Source organism: Mobula birostris, chromosome 18 (assembly GCF_030028105.1).
Source record: "Mobula birostris isolate sMobBir1 chromosome 18, sMobBir1.hap1, whole genome shotgun sequence".
In the NCBI taxonomy this organism is placed as follows: domain Eukaryota; kingdom Metazoa; phylum Chordata; class Chondrichthyes; order Myliobatiformes; family Myliobatidae; genus Mobula; species Mobula birostris.
Genome location: NC_092387.1, coordinates 7,731,598 through 7,758,088, shown reverse-complemented (window position 1 = coordinate 7,758,088; position 26,491 = coordinate 7,731,598). Strand labels below are relative to the sequence as shown.

The 26,491-nt window shown below is 44.7% G+C and overlaps 1 protein-coding gene across 1 annotated transcript in view; it reads right to left on the bottom strand.

Moving 5' to 3' along the window:
- Window positions 1-18,253, bottom strand: part of serinc4 (serine incorporator 4) — a 33,968-nt gene extending 15,715 nt beyond the window's left edge. The window contains exons 1-5 of the mRNA XM_072281934.1: window positions 18,182-18,253; window positions 16,569-16,747; window positions 15,499-15,578; window positions 6,197-6,290; window positions 4,980-5,191 (exon numbers count right to left, since the gene is read on the bottom strand). Of these exons, the coding sequence (XP_072138035.1) occupies window positions 4,980-5,191; window positions 6,197-6,290; window positions 15,499-15,578; window positions 16,569-16,747; window positions 18,182-18,253 (637 nt within the window). The remainder of the gene's footprint in view (window positions 1-4,979; window positions 5,192-6,196; window positions 6,291-15,498; window positions 15,579-16,568; window positions 16,748-18,181) is intronic.
- Window positions 18,254-26,491: the final 8,238 nt, after the last annotated feature.

Genomic DNA, 26,491 nt, shown 5'->3' with positions numbered 1-26,491 from the left:
TACAAGAACTGTTGTAGTCAGACAACTGCTTTCGTCACTTTCACGCTTCCTCTGGGCAGCATGGTCCTTCTTTGGTCCAATATGCTTTCCAGCTAGAGGCACGGAGATTGGCACCAGCACCTGTTTGTCCTCCGTTGGGCAACGGTTCATGGCATTTGGCTTGGAGACAGTTGAGGCATTATCCAGTAGCTTTTAAAATTTTCTTTCAGTTGACTCTATTGCAGGGATGTGGCATTCAAATGGTGGATGGATCACCAATCAAGTTGTAGTTGTCTCAGCCACTCACACCCCCACAACGCTGGTCCTCCTGTTTTTACCGCACACAAGCTCAATGTGGCTTGTTGGTTGTTGTATTTCACTGTTACAGAGGTCATTCTCACAGGAGTTATCTCTTCTCTAGTGTAAGCTCTTAGTTGGATACCTGCAGGCTTCAGTTTAGTATAAATACATGAAAGTCTGCAGAGGCTGGAAATCCAGAGCAACACACACAACATGCTGGAGGAACTCAGCAGGTTGACAGCATCGATGGAAATGAATAAACAGCCAACGTTTGAGGCTGAGATTGTTCTTCTGGGCTGATAAGGAAGGGGGAAAATGCCAGAATAAAAAGGCGGGGGAGGGTATGGAGGATAGCTGGAAGGGGATAGGTGAAGAAAGGTAAAGGGCTGGAAACATTTGTTTGGTTTGGTGCATGAGAGCCCTGCCACAACAGTAGCACAATTTGTTTGGCCAGGCTTGTTTCTGTTTAGACACTGCAATTCTTTTCACACTCACTTTCGTTCTTGAGTGCAACTCAATGACATCTCTGCAGTTTCCATTGCAACAGCGATTTCAACTGCTCTTTTAAATGTGAGTGTACTTCAGTTAGGAGCTGTTTTTGAATGCTTTCTCTTAAGATTCAACAAACTAAACCATCTCTTAGTATTTCATTAAGGCCATTACCAAACTGACTATGCTCAGCCAATCTCTTCAATTCAGCCACGTATGCTGAAATGGACTCCACTTCTTTCTGATTCAACTTATGAAACCTAAAGCATTCTGCAATATTGGCTTCAGTTCTCCTTGTTCCTGAATTACTTTTACAATAGCAGCAAAGCTCATTTCTGCTAGTTTGGTTGGAGCAGTCATACTTTGAAGCAAGCTGTATGTCATTAAACCCAATGAACTCAGCAAAATTGCTACTTGGTTCTCATTGGCTATTACGTTTACTTCAAAATATTGCTGAATTAGCTCAGTATACATATTGCAATTATTTTTTGAAATCAAATTCGTCAATCTTCCCAGAGCAGCCAGCCATTTCTGCCCTTTGTTTTATAATTATCACCCAGTACTCACTGTTCATGAACCTGTGAATCCCTCTGTTTTCTGTCTTTTAAAAAAATTTGCTCATGTCTTCCCTTCTGAAGAACATGTGCTGCACTGCTTTCTAACAACTCGACAGTCCCCGAACGTGCTGGGCTATTTTTTGTAATTCGACTGTCTCTTGCTGCAAATTTTTTTCATTCAAACGTCTAGCTGGTTTGTGTCTCTGTTTCAATGTAACGTTTTATCATCCCAATTTTTGCAGGAATTTTCATTCTTTCAGTAGAATGTACAATCTTTCCATCTCCAAATTTGAATGCTTTGTAACTGGGTGTATTTGTGTTCACTTCTTTCTGGTTTAGTTCACTTTTTAGCTTTCAGGCCATTTTTCTCCACACTCTGTGCACATGCATGCTGTATCAACAGTAGATCCTAGAGACTCCATCATCAAAATCTCTGCATTAGTAAGTGATTCCTTTGCAATGTTGTACGGCACTCTTCTACATCTTCAGATTTGTTACTTTCTTCAGTTACCTTAACTTGTTTGGTTCTGTGTGGATGGTTATTTGTCCAGTGGTTAGTACTTTGACAAACAGAACATTTCGATCTCCTGCGATACTTGTTTAGTGGATTTGTGCCAGGTAATAGTGCCCTCTTCTGGTCACTCTGGGAACTATGTTTGCTACTCTCTCATTTCTGTTCAGTAAAGTCTGCCATTTCCCGACTCAAACTAAGTCCAACTGTTGTCTTGGCGACATTTTCTCCAAAAATCCTCTTCAGTGCCAATTTCATAGATGCAACTCTAAGTTCTGTACATGAAGTTAACGGTAGCTGATTGCCCTTTACGTCTAAACACGCAGTATCCAACAATTTGAAAGCTAATACAGTGGCAGGAAGTTCCATTTTGTAATTACGCATGTGACTACTTTTGTTCAAAATCAATAATATAATCAGCCATATTTGTAGAACTGTTTCTAGAAATTTTGTCCAAGTCTGAATATGCCTCATTTTTTGGACCCTTTTCTTCCTTCAGAAAATACTGAGTCAAGTTCATACCGTCATCTTTGTTCAAATCTTTCACCGAGATTCCTGACCTGGTCTCTTGCTCTTCCTGGAAGTGACAGTACAATGACAAGAGTCTGCTTCTTCTTCTTGAGCTCAGTGACACAAGTCCATGTTACAATTTCATTTTTCCAGCTTACTCTCTTTGAATGCTGGCAGGGTCCTAGAATTGGAAACCACTGATGATGTTCAAACAACAAGGACAAGTTTGTTTTTGTTTTAAAATTTTTACTTTCTCTGTTCATGTTTAGTGCACCAGGCTGCCATTTTCTTAGCCAACATTTCCCCCCGCCCCCAACCACCCTCACGTGCATGCCCGTAACAGGGAAAGTGAACATCCCAACTAGCCCAAATGAACAGAACTCAACATAAACCAGTGAACTAGACTTGCAGTATGTTACGCTACCAATATCCAACAGGACCTTGCAGTCACAAGACAGTCACTTGTTGGACTGCCTCTGCTGCCTTCTTCCTTGGGTGGTTGAACCAGCTGCAACAAAGTCCAGCTCAGCTGGCATTCATAGCGAGAGGATTTGAGTACAGGAGCAGGGAGGTACTACTGCAGTTGTACAAGGCCTTGGTGAGACCACACCTGGAGTATTGTGTGCAGTTTTGGTCCCCTAATCTGAGGAAAGACATTCTTGCCATAGAGGGAGTACAAAGAAGGTTCACCAGATTGATTCCTGGGATGGCAGGACTTTCAAATGAAGAAAGACTGGATGAACTGGGCTTATACTCGTTGGAATTTAGAAGATTGAGGGGGGATCTGATTGAAACGTATAAAATCCTAAAGGGATTGGACAGGCTAGATGCAGGAAGATTGTTCCCGATGTTGGGGAAGTCCAGAACGAGGGGTCACAGTTTGAGGATAAAGGGGAAGCCTTTTAGGACCGAGATGAGGAAAAACTTCTTCACACAGAGAGTGGTGAATCTGTGGAATTCTCTGCCACAGGAAACAGTTGAGGCTAGTTCATTGGCTATATTTAAGAGGGAGTTAGATATGGCCCTTGTGGCTAAAGGGATCAGGGGGTATGGAGAGAAGGCAGGTACAGGGTTCTGAGTTGGATGATCAGCCATGATCGTACTGAATGGCGGTGCAGGTTCGAAGGGCCGAATGGCCTACTCCTGCACCTATTTTTTATGTTTCTATGTTTCTATGTTTCACTGCTATCAAGCAACTGTCTCGTGTGGTGGGCCTGCAGTAGTTAATGTCTTTAGCAACCAGCAGTGTCTTGCGATCGTAAAAGAGATGAAGGATGGACAATTACACCTTTGGTTGGATATGGAGAGACAACTCCACCTGAGTGCAAATGGGAAACCCAGGTAACGTAACTTCCTTTAATATTCTATCCTCTGCACTGGCCCTGCGTCCTCCTTCCTCAGCCACTCTATTCTGTCAAGATACTCCTCAAACACAGTTGCCACCCACACCAACCCACTTGTCCCTCACTCCCTGAAGCTTTAGGTCTTCATGTCCAAGAACTGCAGAAGCTGCCATGGACTCTTTCTGAGGATTTGCTCCAGGGAGGAGCTTTGGGACCATGTTCCCGATGCCTCTGAAATGCAGGAGGATGGGGTACATACCAGTACCCCGCATGCACAACCCTCCCCACCATCGCTACTGCCGCATTTACAAGAAGGTTATGTATATCGTCAACGACTTATTTTATCTTTTTCTTGTAATTTAATTTTCCTCTGCTTGCTTGAGTTTTTTAAAAATATAATCAGCTACAACCATGTCATTGTTCAGTGAATTTTCCAGTAATTGTAGTAGAGCTGCTTCTGTATTTTTCTGGAAGTTTCTTCAAGTTTCTGCAGCAGGCGTCTTGAATCTGGCTATTTTATGGGTTAATTGTCCAGTCCTCACTGGAAGGTTATGTCTTCAGTCAGAGCTGCAGTAGATTTTATATGACACAGCTGGTTTCAGTAACGCTTAATAAAACAACCATAAGCAACAAGTCTTACCCCTTACTCTTGACTTCCAAACTGGGGACCACAAGACCACCAGAATCCAACGATCCCACTGTTCGGGCCATGGCATCCTCTCACAGCTACCACCGGGCAGGAGATACAGAAGCCTGAAGTCCCACACCACCAGGTTCAGGAACAGTTACTTCCCCTCAACCAGCCTGGTCTGGAACAAACTGGCATGACCCTAATCACTACAGCTCAGCAACGCAAAAATGGAGGTTTTTTGTTGTAATTTTGTTCCATCTTGCAAAAACTGTGTGCAGTTGATGTTTACTTTTGTCAATTAATTTAATGATGCCGTGCTCCAGCCAGTCATTGTGGGCGTGCTAGGCAGATGCCGCAATGCACGGCGGCACTCGCAGGCTGCCCTCAGTACACCCCTGAGCACGTTGGTTGTTAACGCAAAGGACACATTTTACTGGGCCTGATGAGTGAATGTTAAATGCCGCTGCGAGTCAGAGTTTCACTGCAGCTGTGTCACACATGTACCTGCGTGTGTGAATAAACCGGTCTGTGAAAGTGAATGAGACTCACTATGCTGTGTGTAGGAGGTGGGAAAGTGAATGAGACTGCCTTGCTGTGTGTAGGAGGTGTGAAAGTGAACGAGGTTGCCTTGCTGTATGTAGGAGGTGAACGAGACTTACTGTGCTGTATGTAGGAGGTGCTGGAGAGGATGGACACCACGATGCAGAGGCTGACGTTCAGGATCAGCAGTGCCTTGTTGAGCTCACAGCCGGCTGGGTGGGTGTAAAACTTGTACATCAGGGAGAAGGCGCTCACTGCCATGATGTAGAAGAGCAGGGTGACAACAAACACAGCGAGACTCCACACCTTCCGGTCTGCCGCTCCCGTCATCCTGTGAGCAAAACACACACCAAGTGGCTGCAACGGTCCCCCAACACACAACTAACCCAACCCCAGACAGCCTCCTCCTCTCATCAGCCTGGGACCTGAGGTGTTGGGGGGAGTGGTAAAGAGCTGGGAATAGATGGGGTAAACTTCCATCTACACTGTCCCGTTACACAGGCAGGGATCGAATAAACCTCCCTCTACACTGTCCCGTTACACAGGAAGGGATTTGAATAAACCTCCCTCTACACTGTCCCGTTACACAGGAAGGGATTTGAATAAAACTCCCTCTACACTGTCCCGTTACACAGGAAGGGATTTGAATAAACCTCCCTCTACACTGTCCCGTTACACAGGCAGGGATCGAATAAACCTCCCTCTACACTGTCCCGTTACACAGGAAGGGATTTGAATAAAACTCCCTCTACACTGTCCCGTTACACAGGAAGGGATTTGAATAAACCTCCCTCTACACTGTCCCGTTACACAGGCAGGGATCGAATAAACCTCCCTCTACACTGTCCCGTTACACAGGAAGGGATTTGAATAAAACTCTCTCTACGCTGTCCCGTTACACAGGAAGGGATTAAATAAACATTCCTCTACACTGTCCCATTGCACAGGAAGGGATTGAATAAACCTCCCTCTACACTGTCCTGTTACACAGGCTGGGATTGAATAAAATCAGGATGTCAGGCAGCACCTATGGACGGGAACAGTCGTTCTGGGCCGAGACCCTTCATCGGGACTGAAAAGGAAGGGGGAAGAAGGCCCACTCACCTTCCCCCTCACTAGTCTCAACTATCACACTTCAGCTCCCTCCCGTACCTTCTTATTCTGCTGTCTTCCCCCTTCTTTTCCAGTCCTGATGACGGGTCTCGGCCCAAACGCCAACTGTTTATTCTGCCTGACCTGCTGAGTTCCCCCGTCATTTTGTGCGTGTGTTACTCAAGACTGAGCTCTTGGCCCGTGGGGGAGGTCAACAGCGAATCTGTTGGCGCAGGAATCTCACCAGTTCTTGTTCCAGAAATGCGCAAAGACGGTGATGAGGGAGAGTTGTACAAGGATGAAGAGGAGAGCTCCGGCCACGCCAACATATCGCCACACTGCGCGCATAGCAACAGTTCCACAGGGTAACACCGTCACACGGCAGCAGTCCGAGGAATAACACCATCACATGGTACAACATACCAGGTGCAAGGGCGGGAGGGGTAAGGAAAGAAAATTGGAAAGTTATAATGTGTAAAATATGATGTGATCCCTTATGTTTAAGCACTGGGGGGGAGCACTGAGGGAGATCTCCCTCCTGGCACATCCTTGCAAGCAGAACAAATGTTACACCTGCCCCTACACCTCCTCCCTCACTACCATTCAGGGCATCCAACAGTCCTTCCAGGTGAGGTGACACTTCACCTGTGAGTCTGTTGAGGTCAGTAACTGTATCCACTGCTCCCGGTGAGGCCTCCTGTATATTGGTGAGACCCGACGTAGATTGCTAGATGGCTTTGCCGAGCATCTGTGCTCCGTCCGCCAGAGAATGCAGGATCTCCCAGTGGCCACGCATTTCGAGATGTCAATCCATGGTCTCTGTTGTCGAAATGAATCCACACTCAGGTTGGAGGAACAACACCTTATATTCCTTCTGTGTAGCCTCCAACCTGACGGCATGAACATCGATTTCTCGACCTTCTGGTAATGGTTCCCCCACCCTCTTCTTCACCACTCCCCATCCCCTTTTCCCTCTCTCACCTTATCTCCGTGCCTGCCTATCACCTCCCTCCGGTGCTTCACCACCATTTCTTTCTTCCATGGCCTTCTGTTCTTTCCTCTCAGATTCCCCCTTCTCCATCCCTGGATCTCTTTCACCGATCAACTTCCCAGCTCTTTACTTTATCCCTCCCCCTCCATCACCTTTTAAATCTGCTCCTCATCATTTTTTTCTCTCCAGTCCTGCCGAAGGGACCCGGCTCGAAACATTGACTGTACTCTTCCATAGGTGCTGCCTGGCCTGGTGAGTTCTTCCAGCGATCTCTCTTGGGGCGCTAGATGGAGTAGGTGGCATTTTGGCTTTGCTCTGTACATTTTTCAATCTTTTTACCACCCTTTTACTATCTATATCAAAGTGTTTATAACACTTTTATATGCTTGAATTTTGATTTTTAATTGATGGAAATGACTACCAGAGGAAAAAATGCATTAGCTGAAGGCAAGGAAGCCGGTAATGGAAATGGAGAGAAAGAAGGTGTTTTTGAACAGCTTAAACAGTCTCAACTTACTTTGGAGGCAATCTCGAAGCTCCTGGATGATAAATTTGATAAAAGATTTGCTACTTTGGAAGTATTGTTAAAGGAGATCGAAGGTAGATTGGCAGTACTTAAGCGGGAGAGTGAAAAATAACAACAACAAATTTCTGAACTCGTTGAAGCTGGGAGACAGAGGGATCGCAGGCTGGATCTATTGGAAAAGAAATTAGCTTTGACCACTCAAACACTGGAATAGTATGGTCAAGACTATTGACTTGGAGACTCATTTGGAGACAGAATTTGCTAATAATAGGACTCAGTGAAGACGTTGAGAGCGGTGACCTTACTAAATTTTTTTCTCAATTTTTAATGGAGGTGTTCGGTTCTGATGTTTTTTTCTTCTCCCCCTATACTCGATCATGCCCACCGGTCTTTAAGAGTTAAACCCCCTAAGGAGTTGAAACCCCGACCTGTGATACTCTGATTTCATTATGTGCATTCTAAGGAGCATTTGATTCGAATTGCGCATCACAAAGGGGTTATTGTGCATGGAGATCTCAAGTTTTGTCTGGTTGAAGACTACAGTCCTGAGGTAATGCAAGAAAGATCGCTTTTTAAACCGGTGATGCCTGAGTTATATCAAAGAAATTTCCGACCAGCTGTGCTATTTCCAGCTCGCCTAAGGGTTGTTCTGCCTGATAAATCACATAAATGGTTTAAATCCGTGGACGAAGCATATCAATTTGTTGAGGATCAAAGTCTGAGCTCAGATGTCTAATAAGTTTGCTGTTTCTTCATGTTTGTATTCATTTGATTTATAAGCTAGTAATGTCCAAGCCCTATTAAAGAAAGTTCCAACCAGTTCTGCTATTTCCAGCTCGCCTAAGGGTAGTTCTCTCTGATAAGTCATGTAAATGGTTTAAATTTGTGGACAAAACTCATCAATTCCTTGAGGATCAACGTTCGATCTCAGCTGTCTAATAAATTTACTGTTTTTTCATGTCTGTATCCATTTGTTTATAAGTTAATAACCAGTTTATAGATTTAGACTTTTAAAGTTTGAAGAATTTTGCCCTTGGTTTGATAATGCTCATACTTTGTTATGGAGTATGGATATTTATCATGCTTTTATGTTAAAGTTCCTTTTTCTTTCTCTCCCTTTAATATTTTATTCTATTATTTTCCATTGTTTGTTTTTGAAAATAATTAAGATATGATTTGGTGATTGATTTTTTTCTTGAAATATTGTTTCACTTTCCAAGACCTTGCCTTTCAAAATGTTTTGCAATTGGCTATTTTTTTTTAACATTTGTTGGTGTGTTTTTATGGCATTCTCTTCTCAATGTTTTGACTGCGGGTGGGGTTATGAATTCCTTTGTCATTGGAGACTTGCCTTCAAGAGAAATGGGGGTAGGTGTCTAGATAGTTTTATGGCTGTCTATTGGCCAGTTTTCGGACTTTTTTGGGTGGGGAGGTGGGGCTATTTTTAGTTTGATTTTTTCCATCTGGGCTGATTGGAAACTACAAATATGTCTGAATTGTTGTAACTTCCAGTTCCTCTTTAAACCTTTTTCCCTCTTCCTGATTCATGAGTTTCCTATGCAGTAAGGTTAACCCTTACATGCCATATGGTTTATTCAAATACAATGGATAGTATTATTAACTTTGTTTCATGGAATACGAATGGTTTGAATCATCCAATTAAATGGAAGAAGATTTTTAAAGTTTTCCATAGATTGAATGCTCAGATTATCTTTGCCCAGGAGACTCATGTAAGGAAGGAGGATAATCAGCATTCTTTTAGGTTTTGGAAGGATACACAATTTCACTCTAATTCACAGGATAAGGTGAAAGGAGTCTCTATTTTTATAGATTCCTTGATTTCATTTGTTCACTATGAAACAACTTCAGACCCGAATAGTAGATTTCTGTTAATTACTGGTTTACTTTATAACCAAAAAGTTGTTATGGTTAATATCTATGCACCAAATACCGATTATCCTGAATTCTTTAAGCATTTATTTGCATCTCTTCCTAATTTAAATGAATATACAGGTTTCCCCCGCCATCCGAAGGTAGAGCGTTCCTATGAAACGGTTTGCAAGCCGAAGTGTCGTAAAGCGAAGAAGCAATTACCATTTATTTATATGGGAAAAATTTGTGAACGCTCGCTGACCCAAAAATAACCTACCAAATCATGCCAAATAACACATAAAACCTAAAATAACAGTAACATATAGTAAAAGCAGGAATGATATGATAAATACACAGCCTATATAAAGTAGAAATACTTTTCCACAATCATTACTGCACTGTTCTCCGTAGCGAAAATCTCACACAAGCGCCGTCGGCAGAAAATCTCACGCAAGCGCTGTTGGCAAAAACACGGCGCAAGTGCTCTTCAGTAACATTTAAGCTATGAAGCTGCCAAATCATACCAAGTAACATGTAAAAATACACAGCCTATATAAAGTAGGAATAATGTATGTACAGTGCAGTATCACTTACCGGAATTGGTGCAGCGCCGAGCACACTGATGATGGTGTGTTAGACTGAGTCGTCACAGGTTGGATGGTGCAGTGGCCCCCACCCTCCAGGCCGCCGACCGATACATCGCTGCGAAGCATGCAGGGGTGCAGCAGTAGCCGGGAGGCACCCAGCACGTCTTTAAGAAAAAAGCTGAAATAAACATGCTAATTAATTAGGTGACGACCGGCACGTAATTGTCGGCCCAGATCAGTGCCGATTTCCGATTGCATCGTCTCTGATCTGGGCCGACATTTAGGTGTCGGGCAGCACCTAATTAATTAGCTTGTTTATTTCAACTTTTTTCTTAAAGATGTGCTGGGTGCCTCCCGGCTACCGCTGCATTCTCCGCGAATCGTGGGGTGGTGGGACACTGGGGTGTCATTTCATCGTCTGTTTCCATAAGAGCAGGCAGCTCATCTTCTCCTATGACTGCCCACCTCAATGTCGAAGGTCGAGGTTCATCGTCTGCCGTGGCTGGTGAGGAAGGCTTGCTTGACTGCTGAGCCTCGCGCATTTTTCTATCATACAGTTCTTTGTAAGGACTCAAACCATCCTGCAAATATCCCCTAAACCTAAGTACCCTTTCAAAATTAAAGTCGTACTTTATCATTGCAGTGAAAATCTCATGCAGTTGTTTCATGTTCAGTTCCTGGACGACTTTACTTTCGGTCTGCTCGCTACTGCATTCAGTTTCAATTGTTATCCTTTCCTCTTCCAATTGCATCAGCTCTTCCTCTATCAGTTCTTGGTCATAGGATGCCAAAACCTCTTCAACATCATGTTCGTCAGCTTCCACAAGCCAAACTCACTTAGTCCTTACTTCGTTCATTATGATTGAAACGCTTAATTATGTCTAGTTTTATGCTAAGTGTAACACCCTTACGAGCTCTTTTAGGATTTTCCGATACCATAGAACTCATCTTGCAAACGGCTGCTCACAGGCACGTGTTTAAGCAATGCTGGCAAGAATGCCGTTCCGAATCCGGGGGAGAGCGGCTGCTCGGGGCGCGCACTGCCTTTTATCGCGCGCTGATTTTTCCCGCGCGCTGCTTTTTTTCGTAACAGTGAAAACACCTTCTGAAAGCGAAAACAGGGTACTAATGTAGATCTTTCGTCACAGTGAGGTTTTGTACAGCGAACGTTCGAAAAGCAGGGGACACCTGTACACGGTGATAAATCGGGTAAATTACTGACCAACCAATTGAAAGCTGCTTCGGCTAAACGTCAGATTATTAAAGTTCATAAATGGGATGGTACTTTGACAGTTGATCATGATGAAATTAATAAATCTTTTCGAGAATTCTATACCTCTTTATACCAATCAGAATTTCCTGATAATTCTACCATAATGCATGAATTTTTAAGAAAATTGATTTTTCTGAAATTACCATTTAATGAATGCTTAACATTCGATGCACCCATTACGGAAAAAGAAATAAAGAAAGCAATTTCTTTGATGAATTCTGGTAAAGCACCTGGCCTGGATGGGTGTACAGTAGAATTTCAAAAATCTTTTTCAAGTCTACTTTCTCCTTGGTTATGTAGAATTTTTAAGGATGCCTTATTTGTAGGTAAATTACCACAATCTTTTTATGAAGCATCTATTTCTTTAATTCCTAAAAAAGATAAAGACCCCACTGAATGTGTATCATATAGACCTATATCCTTGTTAAATGTGGACTCCAAAATTTTTTCCAAAATATCAGCAATTAGATTGGAAAATGTATTGCCACAAATTGTTTCTGACGACCAGGCAGGATTTATTAAAAATTGTTATCGTATTTTAAAGTTAGGGGGGCTGATGAACATTATATGTAACTTCATCTAAAACTCCAAAATGTGTGATTTCACTTGAAGCCAAGAAGGCGTTTGATAGAGTTGAATGGGAATATTTATTTAACATCCTTGAGAAATTTAATTTTAGCCCAAAATTCATATCTTGGATTAAATTGGTATGTCATATACCCTTGGCTTCTGTACTTACTAATAATCAGAGATCCCCCTTTTTTAGGCTTTTTCGAGGTACTAGACAGGGCTGTCCTTTCAGCCCTTTACTACTTGATATTGCCCTGGAGCCCTTGGCAATCGTTCTTTGTGATTCACCTAATATATTTGGCATTATTCGTGGGAATGAGACGCATAAGGTATCATTATATGCAGATGACCTGTTACTATATATCTCTAATCCAGAGAAATCCATCCCTGCAGTAATATTATTACTTGCTCAGTTTAGTAGTTTTTCTGGTTATAAATTGATTCTTAATAAGAGTGAGCTTTTTCCATTAAGTATGCAATTTCCAATCTATTGACAATCACCATTTAGACTGGTTACTGATTATTTTACTTATTTGGGTGTTAAAATTACTAAGAAGCATAAGGATCTATTTAAAGTTAACTTTTTACCCTCAATTGATTATGTTAAACAACTGCTTAGTAAATGGTCCCCATTGTCTCTAGCATTGATTGGTTGAATCAATGCTATTAAGATGATTATTTTACCTAATTTTCTCTATCTGTTTCAGGCTTCATCTTCATCTCTAAATCTTTTTTTGATATTATTGATTCTAAAATTTCTTTATATATATGGCAGAATGAAAATCCTAGATTAAGTAAGAAATACTTACAGAAATCAAAAAAGGATGGCGGTTTGGCGTTGCCAAACTTTAGATTCTATTATTGGGCAATTAATATTCGATACCTAATGTTCTGGACACAAGATTTGGATGAAATTCAATGTCCACGATGGGTAAACCTTGAGTGCAAGTCTGTACAAGGGTTCTCATTGGCTTCTATTTTAGGGGCTTCGCTTCCCTTTGCACTTACTAAACTGAATAAACAAATGATTAATCCAATAATTAAACGTACAATGCGAATATAGTTTCAATTTCGTAAATTTTTTGGATCGAATAAATTTATCCTATCAAGTTCTATTATATCCAACTTTTTCTTCCAAACATCCAGAACTGATCAAGCTTTTCTTTTATGGAAAAGGAAGGGAATAATACGTTTTTGTGATTTCATTCGTAAGGCCAATGATGTTGTGGGGATGGAACTGGACTCTCTCACGGTGGTGTCTGAAAAGAGGAGGCTGTCCAAGTTGCATGCCATCTTGGTCAATGTCTCCCATCCACTACATAATGGACTGGTTGGGCACAGGAGTACATTCAGCCAGAGACTCATTCCACTGAGATGCAACACTGAGCATCATCATAGGAAGTCATTGCTGCCTGTGGCCATCAAACTTTACAACTCCTCCCTTGGAGGGTCAGACACCCTGAGCCAATAGACTGGTCCTGGACTTATTTCCTGCCATAATTTACATATTACTATTTAACTACTTACGGTTCTATTACTAGTTATTATTTATGGAGCAACTGTAACGAAAACCAATTTCCCCCGGGATTAATAAAGTATGACTATGACTATGTATTCATGGATAATTGTCTCATGTCCTTTGAACAGTTGTCTAATAAATATAATTTGCCTAGATCACATTTTTTTCAGATATCTACAGATTAGAAACTTTTTGAAGGTTATTATACCTACTTTTCCATTATCACATCAAACTGAAATTACAGGAAAACTTTTAGGTTTAAACCCCTATCAGAAGAGTTTGATAGCAATTGTTTATGATTTAATCACGAAAATACGATTAGGTATGTCTGATCAAATTAAGAATGAATGGGAAAGAAAACTTCAGGTATCTTTACCCACAGAGAAATGGGAGAAAATTCTCCAACTAGGTAACACTTCTTCAATGTGTGCTAGACACACTTTGATACAACTTAAGGTGGTTCATAGGGCCCATATGTCTAAGGATAAGTTAGCTCGTTTTTATGGTCATATAAATCCTGTCAGTGACAGGTGTAATTCTGAGTGAGCTTCCTTGACGCATATGTTCTGGTCTTGCCCTCTTTTGGAAAAATATCGGAAAGACATTTTTGATATTATTTCAGTAGCTTTACGTATTGATTTACAACTTCGTCTTATTACTGCAATTTTTGGATTGCCAATGATAGACTTTATTCATTTATCTCCTTCAGCTTGTCGTTTGATTGCATTTGTTACATTAATAGCCAGAAGATCCATTTTATTTAAATGGAAAGATTCTAATCCCCCTACTACATTTCAATGGTTTTCCCAAACTATAACATGTTTAAATTTGGAAAAAATTAGGAGTGGTACCACTGATCCTTCGGTTAAATTTGAAGAAACTTGGAGGCCATTTATTCAACATTTTCATATAATGTAAGTTGACCTTTTCCGAATCCTTTTTAATAACTTTTTGATTGTGTATAGTGGAGCGGAGTTAATGACAAATAATGATTTCAACTGGTGAAATATGGCAGCCCAGTTTTGTTTTGTTCTGTGTTTTTTTTAGTGTGGGGTAAAACTTTTTAAAAAATCTTTTTCATGTTCAGTTATTAAAAGATTGGGAGGTTTAAATTAAATATGTTGCTCGGAGTCTGTGTCTGTATACGTTAACTTTTATTAATGTAATCCCCATCTCTTTGTATCATTATCATTGTTATGTTTATCAATTTGAAACTCAATAAAAAAGATTGAAAAAGAGAGAGTTCTTTCAGCATTTTGTGTGTGTTGCTTGTCATCATTTATATTATATTGAGACTCAGAGTAGAAAAGGATTTTCCAGCCCTTCAAGCCACACAGCCCACCTATTTAACCCTAGCCTAATCACGGGACAATTCACCTACTGACCAAGACATGTTTTTGAATTATGGGAGGAAACTCTTGAACACATGGGAAGAACAGGCAAACTTTTTTTTACAGAGGATGCCGGATTCGAACTCACAACTCTGATGCCCCCAGCTGTAATTGCACCGCACTAACCGCTACACTATCATGGCACCCGACTGTTGTCTGTGGGATCCTGCTGTGAGAGCAGGTTGTCGCATGCATTACTGCAGAAGCCCCACTGCTGCTCTGGTGCAATCTTCATTCTGTAAACGGGCTGGGCGTAGGAGAGCAGCTCAGCAGCTCAGCGTCCTGCCGGTCAGGATGACCCACCCACCCTCCGACAGAGAGGCTGGTCAGGGCTCTGGGACCTGGGACCCTCCCTCCAACAGACAGGCTGGTCAGGGCTGTGGGACCCGGGACCCTCCCTCTGACAGAGAAGCTGGTCAGGGCTGTGGGACCTGGGACCCTCCCTCCAACAGACAGGCTGGTCAGGGCTGTGGGACCCGGGACCCTCCCTCCAACAGAGAGACTGGTCAGGGCTGTGGGACCCGGGACCCTCCCTCCAACAGAGAGGCTGGTCAGGGCTGTGGGACCCGGGACCCTCCCTCCAACAGAGAGACTGGTCAGGGCTGTGGGACCCGGGACCCTCCCTCCAACAGAGAGACTGGTCAGGGCTGTGGGATCCGGGACCCTCCCTCCGACAGACAGGCTGGTCAGGGCTGTGGGACCCGGGACCCTCCCTCCAACAGAGAGACTGGTCAGGGCTGTGGGATGGGACCCTCCCTCCAACAGAGAGACTGGCTTTGGCAGAGGAGGAGGAGGAAAAGGCCTCAGTCTCACCCACCGTGGAGAAATGACTCGTCCGGAATGAAAAAGGCAGCAGTAGAAATGCCGACAAGAATCAGGAACTTCAGAAACCAGAACCTGCAGTTGGAGGGAGGGGGAGTGGAGAGAGGGGGAGGGGAGAGGGAGGGTGGGGGAGGGGGGAGAGGGAGAGTGGGGGAGGGGAGTGTGGGGGAGGGGAGGGGAGAGTGGGAGAGGGAGAGTGGGGGAGGGGAGAGTGGGTGGAGGGGGAGAGGGAAAGGGAGAGAAAGAGGGAGGGAGGTGAGGGAGAAGAGAGGTGGGACAAGGGAGGGAGAGAGATGTGGGGAAGGGAGAGGGAGTGAGGGAGAGGGGTATGGGGAGGGGGAAGGAGAGGGAGAGAGGTATCGGGGAGAGGGGTATGGGGAGAAGGAGTGAGGGGGTGTGGGGGAGGGGGAGGGGTGGGGAGAGGGGTGTGGGGGAAAGGGTGGGGAGGGGGAGGGAGAGGGGTGTGGGGGAGGGGAGGGTGGGTGAGAGTAGTGTGGGGGAAGGGTGGGAGAGGGGTGGAGGGAGGGAGAGGGAGAGGGGTGTGGGGGAGAGTGGTGTGGGAGAAGGGTGGGAAAGGGGTGGAGGAGGGGGAGGAGAGGGGTTTGGGGGTGGGGAGGAGTGTGGGGAGAGAGGGGTGTAGGGGTGGGAGAGGTGTGTGGGAGAGGGAGAGAAATAGTGAACACAAACATTGAAATCACCAGGATAAGGAGGTACAGACGCCAGGATGAGGGGGTACAGGTGCTGAGCTGAGGGGTACAGGCACCAGGATGAGGTGGTACAGGCACCGGGAAGAAGGGGTACAGGCACTAGGATGAAGTGGTACAGGGGCCGGAAGAAGGGCTACAGGCGCTAGGGTGAAGGGGTACAGGCGCTGAGGTGAAGGGGTACAGGCACTAGGATGAAGGGATACAGGCGCTGGGGTGAAGGGGTACAGGCACTAGGATGAAGGGGTACAGGCGCTGGGGTGAAGGGGTACAGGCACTAGGATGAAGGGGTACAGGCACCAGGATGCAGGGGTACAGGTTCCGGGAAACAGTGAGACAGAGAAACACGTAGAACTGTTACCCATTGTGAATGAGAGCCCGGAAATCGCGACTGGATTTTACATTGACCAGGGTGACGCAGAGTAGCAGGTAGAAGCACGCCGTCCCGAAGCACACCCTGTAGACTGCTGAGTATCCAAGCAGCTGGTTACAGTCTGAGCCGGGCTGCAGGTGATCACAGAGAACTCTGAAGAAAGGCACCTAGGCCAGAGGAAGAAATCACAGTCTGCAGGCGTTGGACACAGGCAAGTCTGTCCCCCACCATATCCTCAGCCCCTGTCTGTAGCCCCACCCTGCCTCTGCCACTGCTCCTGAACCTGCTGATATTAATCGACAGGGTTTTGGCAGCCAAGAATGAGACATAAATCCTCACTCATTTATTTATTTACTTGTTTAATTTTTTAGAGATACAGCGTGGAATCGGCCGCCCCAGCCCTTCGAGCCACGCCGCCCAGAAACCCTTGGTTTAACCCAAGCCTGATCACAGGGCAGTTTACAATGACCAATTAACCCACGAACCAGTACGTCTTTGGACTGTGGGAGGAACCCAGAGCCCCCAGAGGAAACCCACCATGCACATTTCTAACAGAACGGGTTTACAGGGTGGGGAGGCCTTTTGGGGCAGCGAGTGTTGCAGAGGCAGGGAGGGCTATAGGGGTAGAAGGGATTTACAGAGAAGGGGAGGGGTGTACTAGCCAGGGGTGTTTATGAGATGAGGAGGGGTGTAGATGCTAGAGGAGGTTACAGAGATGGGGAGGGGTGGAGGGGTTGGAGGGGGTTACAGAGATGGGGAGGGGTGAAGGGGGTTACAGAGATGGGGAGGGGTTGGAGGGGGTTACAGAGATGGGGAGGGGTGGAGGGGGTGGAGGGGGTTACAGAGATGGGGAAGGGTTGGAGGAGGTTACAGAGATGGGGAGGGGTGGAGGGGGTTACAGAGATGGGGAGGGGTGGAGGGGGTTACAGATATGGGGAGGGTAGGAGGGGGTTACAGAGATGGGGAGGGGTGGAGGGGTTTACAGAGATGGGGAGGGGTGGAGGGGGTTACAGATATGGGGAGGGTTGGAGAGGGTTACAGAGATGGGGAGGGGTGGAGGGAGTTACAGAGATGGGGAGGGGTGGAGGGGGTTACAGAGATGGGGAGGGGTGGAGGGGTGGAGGGGGTTACAGATATGGGGAGGGTAGGAGGGGGTTACAGAGATGGGGAGGGGTGGAGGGGTGGAGGGGGTTACAGATATGGGGAGGGTAGGAGGGGGTTACAGAGATGGGGAGGGGTGGAGGGGTTTACAGAGATGGGGAGGGGTGGAGGGGGTTACAGATATGGGGAGGGTTGGAGAGGGTTACAGAGATGGGGAGGGGTGGAGGGAGTTACAGAGATGGGGAGGGGTGGATGGGTGGAGGGGGTTACAGAGATGGGGAGGGGTGGATGGGTGGAGGGGGTTACAGAGATGGGGAGGGCTGGTGGGGGTTACAGAGATGGGGAGGGTGGAGGGGGTTACAGAGATGGGGAGGAGTGGATGGGTGGAGGGGGATACTGGAATGGGGAGGGGTGGGAATAGGAAGATGAATGGAGTGAAACTGATTGGCTGGTTGGATTGTCAATCTGAGCACGGTGATTCCACTCACTTTCTCACGCACAGATTCGGTTACGGTTCGGGACATGAGCAGGCAGCAGCCCGTGGAGCTGACGATGTGATAAAACGTGTACATCAGGCGTGTCCCAGACGACACCTTAATCCCAGGGAGGAACGGGCAGCAGAGTGAACAGGGGGCAGGGCCACAGCAGCAGCAGATCTGGAGGGGGAGCAGAACAGAAAGGGTTAACTGTACAAGTACCGACAGTTATCACAACCACCGCCTCCCACTGCCCCACACACTTCTTTCCCGTCACTTTCACCTGGACTGTCACCAGGACAGGGACAGACACAGAGTGAATCTCTCTCCACGCCGTCCCATCACACACTCCTGGGTCAGACACAGGGTGATGCTTCCTCCACACCATCCCATCACACACTCCCAAGGGTCAGACACAGGGTGAAGTTCCCTCTTCACTGTCCCATCACACACTCCCTGGGTCATATACAGTGTGAAACTCCCTCCACACTGTCCCATCACACACTCCTGAGTCAGACACAGGGTGATGCTTCCTCCACACCATCCCATCACACACTCCCAAGGGTCAGACACAGGGTGAAGTTCCCTCTTCACTGTCCCATCACACACTCCCTGGGTCATATACAGTGTGAAACTCCCTCCACTCCATTCCAGCACACACTCCTGAGTCAGATACAGAGTAAAGCTCCCTCTACACTCCCCTATGACACACACTCCTGAGTCAGACCCAGAGTGAAGCTCCCTCCACACCGTCCCATCACACACTTCCAAGGGTGAGACACAGGGTGAAGTTCCCTCTTCACTGTCCCATCACACACTCCCTGGGTCATATACAGTGTGAAACTCCCTCCACACTGTCCCATCACACACTCCTGAGTCAGACACAGGGTGATGCTTCCTCCACACCATCCCATCACACACTCCCAAGGGTCAGACACAGGGTGAAGTTCCCTCTTCACTGTCCCATCACACACTCCTGGGATCAGACACAGAGTGAAACTCCCTCTACGCTCCCCTTTGACACAATCCCTGGGTCATATACATTGTGACTCTCCCTCCACACTGTCCCATCACACATTCTCAGGGAAGAAACCATGAAACTCCCTCCACAGCGTCCCATCACACACCCTGGGGTCAGATACACAGTGAAGCTCCCTCTGCACTGTCCCATCACACACTCCTGGTGAGGCCTCCCATGTCATCAGTCCTGGGGGGCAGGATAGCATTAGGTGGCTATTTCAGTCGCAAGCTTTGACTACCTGGAGGAGGACAGGGACTGAGTGAGTACTGTCTGTCTGTTTTCCTTTCTCTGTCTCTCGTGTTCTCTCCCTTTCTCTAATTTTCTCCCTCTCTTTCTCATTCTCTCTCTCACTTTCTCTCTTTTACTCTTTTTCTTCATTCATTTCTTTTTCTTTCTTCTTTCCTTTTTATTTTCTTAATTCAAGAAAGCAGTTACTTCACCCGAGCAGTAAGGCTGATCAGCACCTCCAAACACCACTAGTTTATAATTTCCTGTCATTCACCTTATGTACAGACACTCCTGTGACTAGTGTCACTTTATGTACATACAGTCAATCTATTTATACAATGCCTATAAAAATTATTCAACCCCCCCGGAGGTTTTCATGTTTTATTGTTTTACAACATTGAATCACAGTGGATTTAACTTGGCTTTTTTTGACACTGATCAACAGAAAAAGACTCTTCCATGTCAAAGTGAAAATAGATCTCTACAAAGTGATCTAAGTTAATTACAAATATAAAACACAAAATAACTGTTTGCATAAGTATTCACTCCCCTTTAATATGACATGTCAAGTCATCACTGGAGCAGCCAATTGGTTTTCGAAGTCACATAATTGGTTAAGTGGAGATCTCCTGTGTGCAGTTGAGGTGTTTCAATTGATTGTAGTAAAAATACACCTGTATATTGAAAGTCCAACTGGAGTGGGCTGGGGCGGTGGGCGGCTGGCTAGCTTGCTATCTGGCTATTCTGTGAGAATATTGATCGATGGCCTGTATGGGTCTGGAATGATACTCGTACACGGTTCCTTGCAAACTCTGATAGGATGGCGGGGAGGGAGACTGATGGTGACAGCAACAGCATGGAGTGTGGGTGGGGAGAGGGACTGAGAACAGGAAGGTGAAGGGTCAGAAGAGCAAGAAAGGAGGTGGGTCTAGTGTAGGTGGATCGGAAAGTGAGGGAAGAGAAGTTGAGGAGAAGGGCCCGAGGGCAAAATTGCTAAATGTAGTGGTAAGATTTGAGGGGGAAGGGGGAGTAAAGAAAATCAATCCGCTTAAGCTAACAAAAATCATCAGAGGACAAGTAGGGGAAGTGAGCCATGCGAGAATTTTAGGAAATGGAAACCTGCTGATAGGATGTAAAACTGAAGAGCAGATGGAAAAGGCATTGAAAGTGACTAATGTTGGGAAAGTCAAAGTGTCCAGGGTTGTAAGAGTTGGAGCACAAAGGGTCAATGGTTGCAAGGGGGTGATCTCCAGGGTTCCCCTCAGTGTTAATATGAAGGAGCTAGTGGAGAACTTGAGGGTGAGGAATAGTTCAGTGAAGAGTGTGAAAAGAATGACAAGGGGAGCAGAGAAAAGGGAGACTGAAACCGTTCTGGTAGAATTTGAGGATAAGGTGCCTCCAAAGGAGTTATATTTTGGATTTCTAAGATACAGTGTAAGAGAATATATACCAAAACCTATGAGGTGTTTCAATTGCCAGGAGTTTGGGCATGTGGCCAAAGTGTGCAAAGGAAAGAGAAGATGTGCAAGGTGAGGAGGGGTACATGAATATGTAAAATGTGGAGAGGGAGTGAGACCAAAGTGCTGTAATTGTGGGGGTAACCATAGCGTAGTGGACTGGGGGTGTGAAGTGTTGAAAAAAGAGGTGGGGGTACAGCAGATAAGGGTGAAGGAAAAAGTCTCATATGCTGAGGCAGTCAAGTTGGCAGGACAGAAGAAAATGAATGAGGGAGGATGTAGCAAAGAGCAAGCGGCAGCTAAAGAAAGACAAGATAAGAGGAATGAATGGATAGAGAAGAAGAAATTGGTGACCTTTATAACAGGGGTGGTAAATGCAACTTATGAGATCAAATCTAAAACTGAAAGGATTCAGATTATTGTGAAAGCTGCAGAGCACCATTTGGATATGATAGGATTAAAACGGGAAGAAGTAAACGATGAACTCAGGGTACAGTCAAGTCAAGAGACAGTAAGTGTGGGTTGATGGAATGCAAGAAACCTGATTGCTAATGGACAAGATTTCAAGCAGTTTATAGCTAGTAGGAGAGAAAAGCCAGATATTGTGTTATCCAGGAGACCTGGTTAAAACCTAATTTTTTTTGATTTATATGGTTATGTGGCAGTAAGGTGAGACGGGGGGGGGGGCGGAGGAGGAGGTGGATGTGCAACTTATGTAAAGTAAGGTACTCCTTATCTATATACTACTAAAACTCTCATGCTCTGTTTGTCTGATTGTGACCTTTAATTAGCACAAACGGTGCATTACAGCAGCACAATTTTTGGCTAAATCGACTTAAAATGCGCGAACTTACAGAATGCAGACAAATTTCAGGGTTATGTATTCACATAAAATTGCTCACTCGCCAAAATCAACAGCCCCACTTTCACTCGAGAGCCGATGTCAGCCATGATGGAAACCATGACGCGTCGAGACACCACAACGCATTCGCACGGCCAGCCTCTGAAGCGACTCACGATGCTCACAGCAGTGAAACCAACCAGAGCAAAAGGGCAAGGCAGTTCTATTTCAAGGGGTCACATTCTGCTAATCACCATCAGCATGTGCAGGATTAGGACAGATCTCACTGCCACCCATCAATAAGAGATAATTAAATCTTATCGTAATGTCGTACTTCGAGACACCCATCAAACCCTTTGCTGCAGTCAAAGGACAGCAGTGACAGTATCACGTCCATTTAGGAGAGCGCCAACCACATCATCAAGAATAATCAGCATCCTGGAGGCGTTGGTGTTATTGCTTCGTATCATCTATCCAGCATTAGGGTAAAAAAAATATGGTCAGTCTAATTATGCCACGTGGAAAGAGAAGGGGACATTATGGTCAAGAGATGACGCCAAGCGATGTCGGGAAGTGGAAAGGAGAGGGAGAGAACAAGAATCGGATGAGGCCAGGGCCGCATGACTCCAGGATCAAAGAGTCAGGACAAAAAAGATGAGAGAAGAAGAGATAGAGGAGGAGAGGCATGCACATCTCCAAAATGACAACAACTGGCACAGAAGGAGAGAGGAAGAGACAAAGGAGTTGAGAAATGCACGTCTCCAGGATCAGAGACAAAGAACAAACAGCAGAAGAGATAAAGAGACGGGGAATGAAAGGGCTGCACGTCTCCAGAATGACAAAAATAGGCACAGGAGGAGCAGAGAGGAAGAGACAAAGGAGCAGAGAAATGCACGTCTCCAAGATCAGAGACAAAGAATAAACAGCAGAAGAGATGGCGGATGAAAGGACTGCCATCAAAAGTGTCCTTCTTTAAATGAGGAGCTATATTTGCCTTGCTACGCATCGTTCTTCTTTAATAAACTGAGGTTTTCTTCTTCAATCTCCAAAGCAAAGCATTCAGGAAAATTTAATGTTCATTCTGGTCACATCAGACTGCACTACCCTTCTCTCAAAAGGTACCCCAACGGGTCACCCTGTTGTCTAGTAGAATACTAGGTATAGGAAGTGAACAAGAGTATGTGGTAGTAAAAGTATGGGCTGAAAGGAAAGAGTTGGTGATTGTGAATTATTATAATCCATGCAAAAGACTAGAGTTAAACAAGCTTGAGGAGATAGAAGGACAGAATAGTAGTAACTTTGTTTGGTGTGGTGATTTTAATGGGCATAATGTATTATGGGGGAGTGACAACAGACATCAATGGTCAGGTAATAGAGGAGTTGCCAGATGAGAAGTATTTAGTGTGCCTAAATGATGGCAGTAGTACTAGAATTGATGTTAATACAGGTAAAGAACCTGTGCTTGATCTTACATTAGTATCAAACTCCATTGCATCAGTGTGTGATTGGTTAGTGCACCAAGAAGGAACTGTAGGGAGTGATCATTATCCAATCTGGTACAAGATAAATATTTCTGCTTCATTGGTCACAGAGAATACAGGTGGGAAATGGATCGTGAGAAAGCCAATTGGGAGAAGTTTCTGGAAAAAGTGATAGATATCTAAATCAGGTCAGTGATGGAATGGATATAGGAACACTTGACAGCATATTAAAACATGGTATAATATCAGCTGCATTAGGACCCATTCCTAAAAGTAAAGGAAGAGCAAAGAAGAGAGTAATACCATGGTGGGATGATAATTGTAAGGAAGCAGTGAGAAATAGAAATAAGGCATTTAAGCTGGTCAAAAGAACTCATAACTTCCAACATATAATTCAGTACAAACAAGCTCAGGCAGTAGTAAGGGGGACAGCAGTAAAGTTGTTCTCTGGCAAGGATGTGATCAGTAGGTGGGAAGCCTTCAAAGGAGAAATTTTGAGAGTGCAGAGTTTGTATGTTCCTGTCAGGATTAAAGGCAAAGTGAATAGGAATAAGGAACCTTGGTTCTCAAGGGATATTGCAACTCTGATAAAGAAGAAGAGGGAGTTGTATGACATGTATAGGAAGCAGGGAGTAAATAAGGTGCTTGAGGAGTATAAGAAGTGCAAGAAAATACTTAAGAAAGAAATCAGGAGGGCTAAAAGAAGAAATGAGGTTGCCTTGGCAGTCAAAGTGAAGGATAATCCAAAGAGCTTTTACAGATATATTAAGAGCAAAAGGATTGTAAGGGATAAAATTGGTCCTCTTGAAGATCAGAGTGGTCGGCTATGTGCGGAACCAAAGAAAATGGGGGAGATCTTAAATAGGTTTTTTGTGTCTGTGTTTACTAAGGAAACTGGCATGAAGTCTATGGAGTTAAGGGAAACAAGTAGTGAGATCATGGAAACTGTACAGATTGAAAAGGAGGAGGTGCTTGCTGTCTTGAGGAAAATTAAAGTGGATAAATCCCCGGGACCTGACAGGGTGTTCCCTCGGACCTTGAAGGAGACTAGTGTTGAAATTGCAGGGGCCCTGGCAGAAATATTTAAAATGTCGCTGTCTACAGTTGAGGTGCTGGAGGATTGGAGAGTGGCTCATGTTGTTCCGTTGTTTAAAAAAGGATCGAAAAGTAATCCGGGAAATTATAGGCCAGTAAATTTAACGTCAGTAGTGAGTAAGTTATTGGAGGGAGTACTAAGAGACAGAATCTACAAGCATTTGGATAGACAGGGACTTATCAGGGAGAGTCAACATGGCTTTGTGCGTGGTAGGTCATGTTTGATCAATCTATTGGAGTTTTTCGAGGAGGTTACCAGGAAAGTGGATGAAGGGAAGGCAGTGGATATGTTCTACATGGATTTCAGAAAGGCCGTTGACAAGGTCCCGCATGGGAGGTTAGTTAGGAAAATTCAGTGGCTAGGTATACATGGAGAGGTGGTAAATTGGATTTGACATTGGCTCAATGGAAGAAGCCGAAGAGTGGTAGTAGAGAATTGCTTCTCTGAGTGGAGGCCTGTGACTAGTGGTGTGCCACAGGGATCAGTGCTGGGTCCATTGTTATTTGTCATCTATATCAATGATCTGGATGATAATGTGGTAAATTGTATCAGCAAGTTTGCTGATGATACAAAGATTGGAGGTGTAATAGACAGTGAGGAAGGTTTTCAGAGCCTGCAGAGGGACTTGGACCAGCTGGAAAAATGGGCTGAAAAATGGCAGATGGAGTGCATACAGACAAGTGTGAGGTATTGCACGTTGGAAGGACAAACCAAGGTAGAACATACAGGGTTAATGGTAAGGCACTGAGAAGTGCAGTGGAACAGAGGGATCTGGGAATACAGATACAAAATTCCCTAAAAGTGTCGTCACAGGTAGATAGGGTCGTAAGGAGAGCTTTTGGTACATTGGGCCTTTACTAATCAAAGTATTGAGTATAAGAGCTGGAATGTTATGATGAGGTTGTATAAGGCATTGGTGAGGCCGAATCTGGAGTATTGTGTTCAGTTTTGGTCACCAAATTACAGTAAGGATACAAATAAGGTTGAAAGAGGGCAGAGAAGGTTTACAAGGATGTTGCCAGGACTTGAGAAACTCAGTTACAGAGAAAGGTTGAATAGGTTAGGACTTTATTCCCTGGAGCGTAGAAGAATGAGGGGAGATTTGATAGAGGCAGATAAAATTATGATGGGTATAGATAGAGTGAATGCAAGCAGGCTTTTTCCACTGAGGCAAGGGGAGAAAAAAACCAGAGGACATGGGTTAAGGTGAGGGGAGAAAAGTTTAAAGGGAACATTAGGGGGGGCTTCTTCACACAGAGAGTGGTGGCAGTATGGAATGAGCTGCCAGACGAGGTGGTAAATGCAGGTTCTTTTTTAACATTTAAGAATAAATTGGACAGATACATGGATGGGAGGTGTATGGAGGGATATGGTCCGTGTGCAGGTCAGTGGGACTAGGCAGAAAATGGTTCGGCACAGCCAAGAAGGGCCAAAAGGCCTGTTTCTGTGCTGTAGTTTCTATGGTTTCTATGCACAATAAGACATGCTAAAAGGACGCACTGGAGAAAGTATTGTGATTTAATCGGAAACACAACTCAAGTAGGAGAGGTGTGGGGGACGATAAAAAGGATGAGAGGGGACAGGAGAGAGTGGAGGTACCCAGTTCTGGTTGATGGAAATGTGACCGCAGTAACAAATAAGGAAAAGGCAGAGTTGTTGGCGAACACTTTTGTTATGGTACATAGTTCTGATAATTTGTCTGAGAAGAGAATAAGAAGTAGAGAGAGAACAAAAGCTGAAAATATGGAGGCTTTATGTAGGAAAACTAACCTTGACAGTGTGCAAGGTGTCCCTTTCAGCATGGAGAATTAAGAGAGGCACTTGATAAAACAGGAAAGACTGCACCAGGTAAAGATGAAATATGTTATAGTATGATCAAACACTTGAGTGAAGGAAGTCTGGAGAAACTACTGCTTCTGTATAACAAAGTCCGGGATGAAGGGAGAATACCAGGGAGCTGGAAAGAGGCAATAATTATTCCAATAAGGAAACCTGGGAAAGGTGCCAGCAGGCCAGGAAACTACAGGCCAATTGCCTTGACGTCACATGTATGTAAACTTATGGAACGTATGATAAATGAAAGGTTAGTGTACTTCTTGGAAAGTAGAGGTATGGTGGCTATGTATCAAAGTGGGTTCAGGAAAGGAAGGAAGACTATGGATCCAGTGTTGTGTCTAGAGGATGAAATAAGAAAAAAGCTCAAATAAATA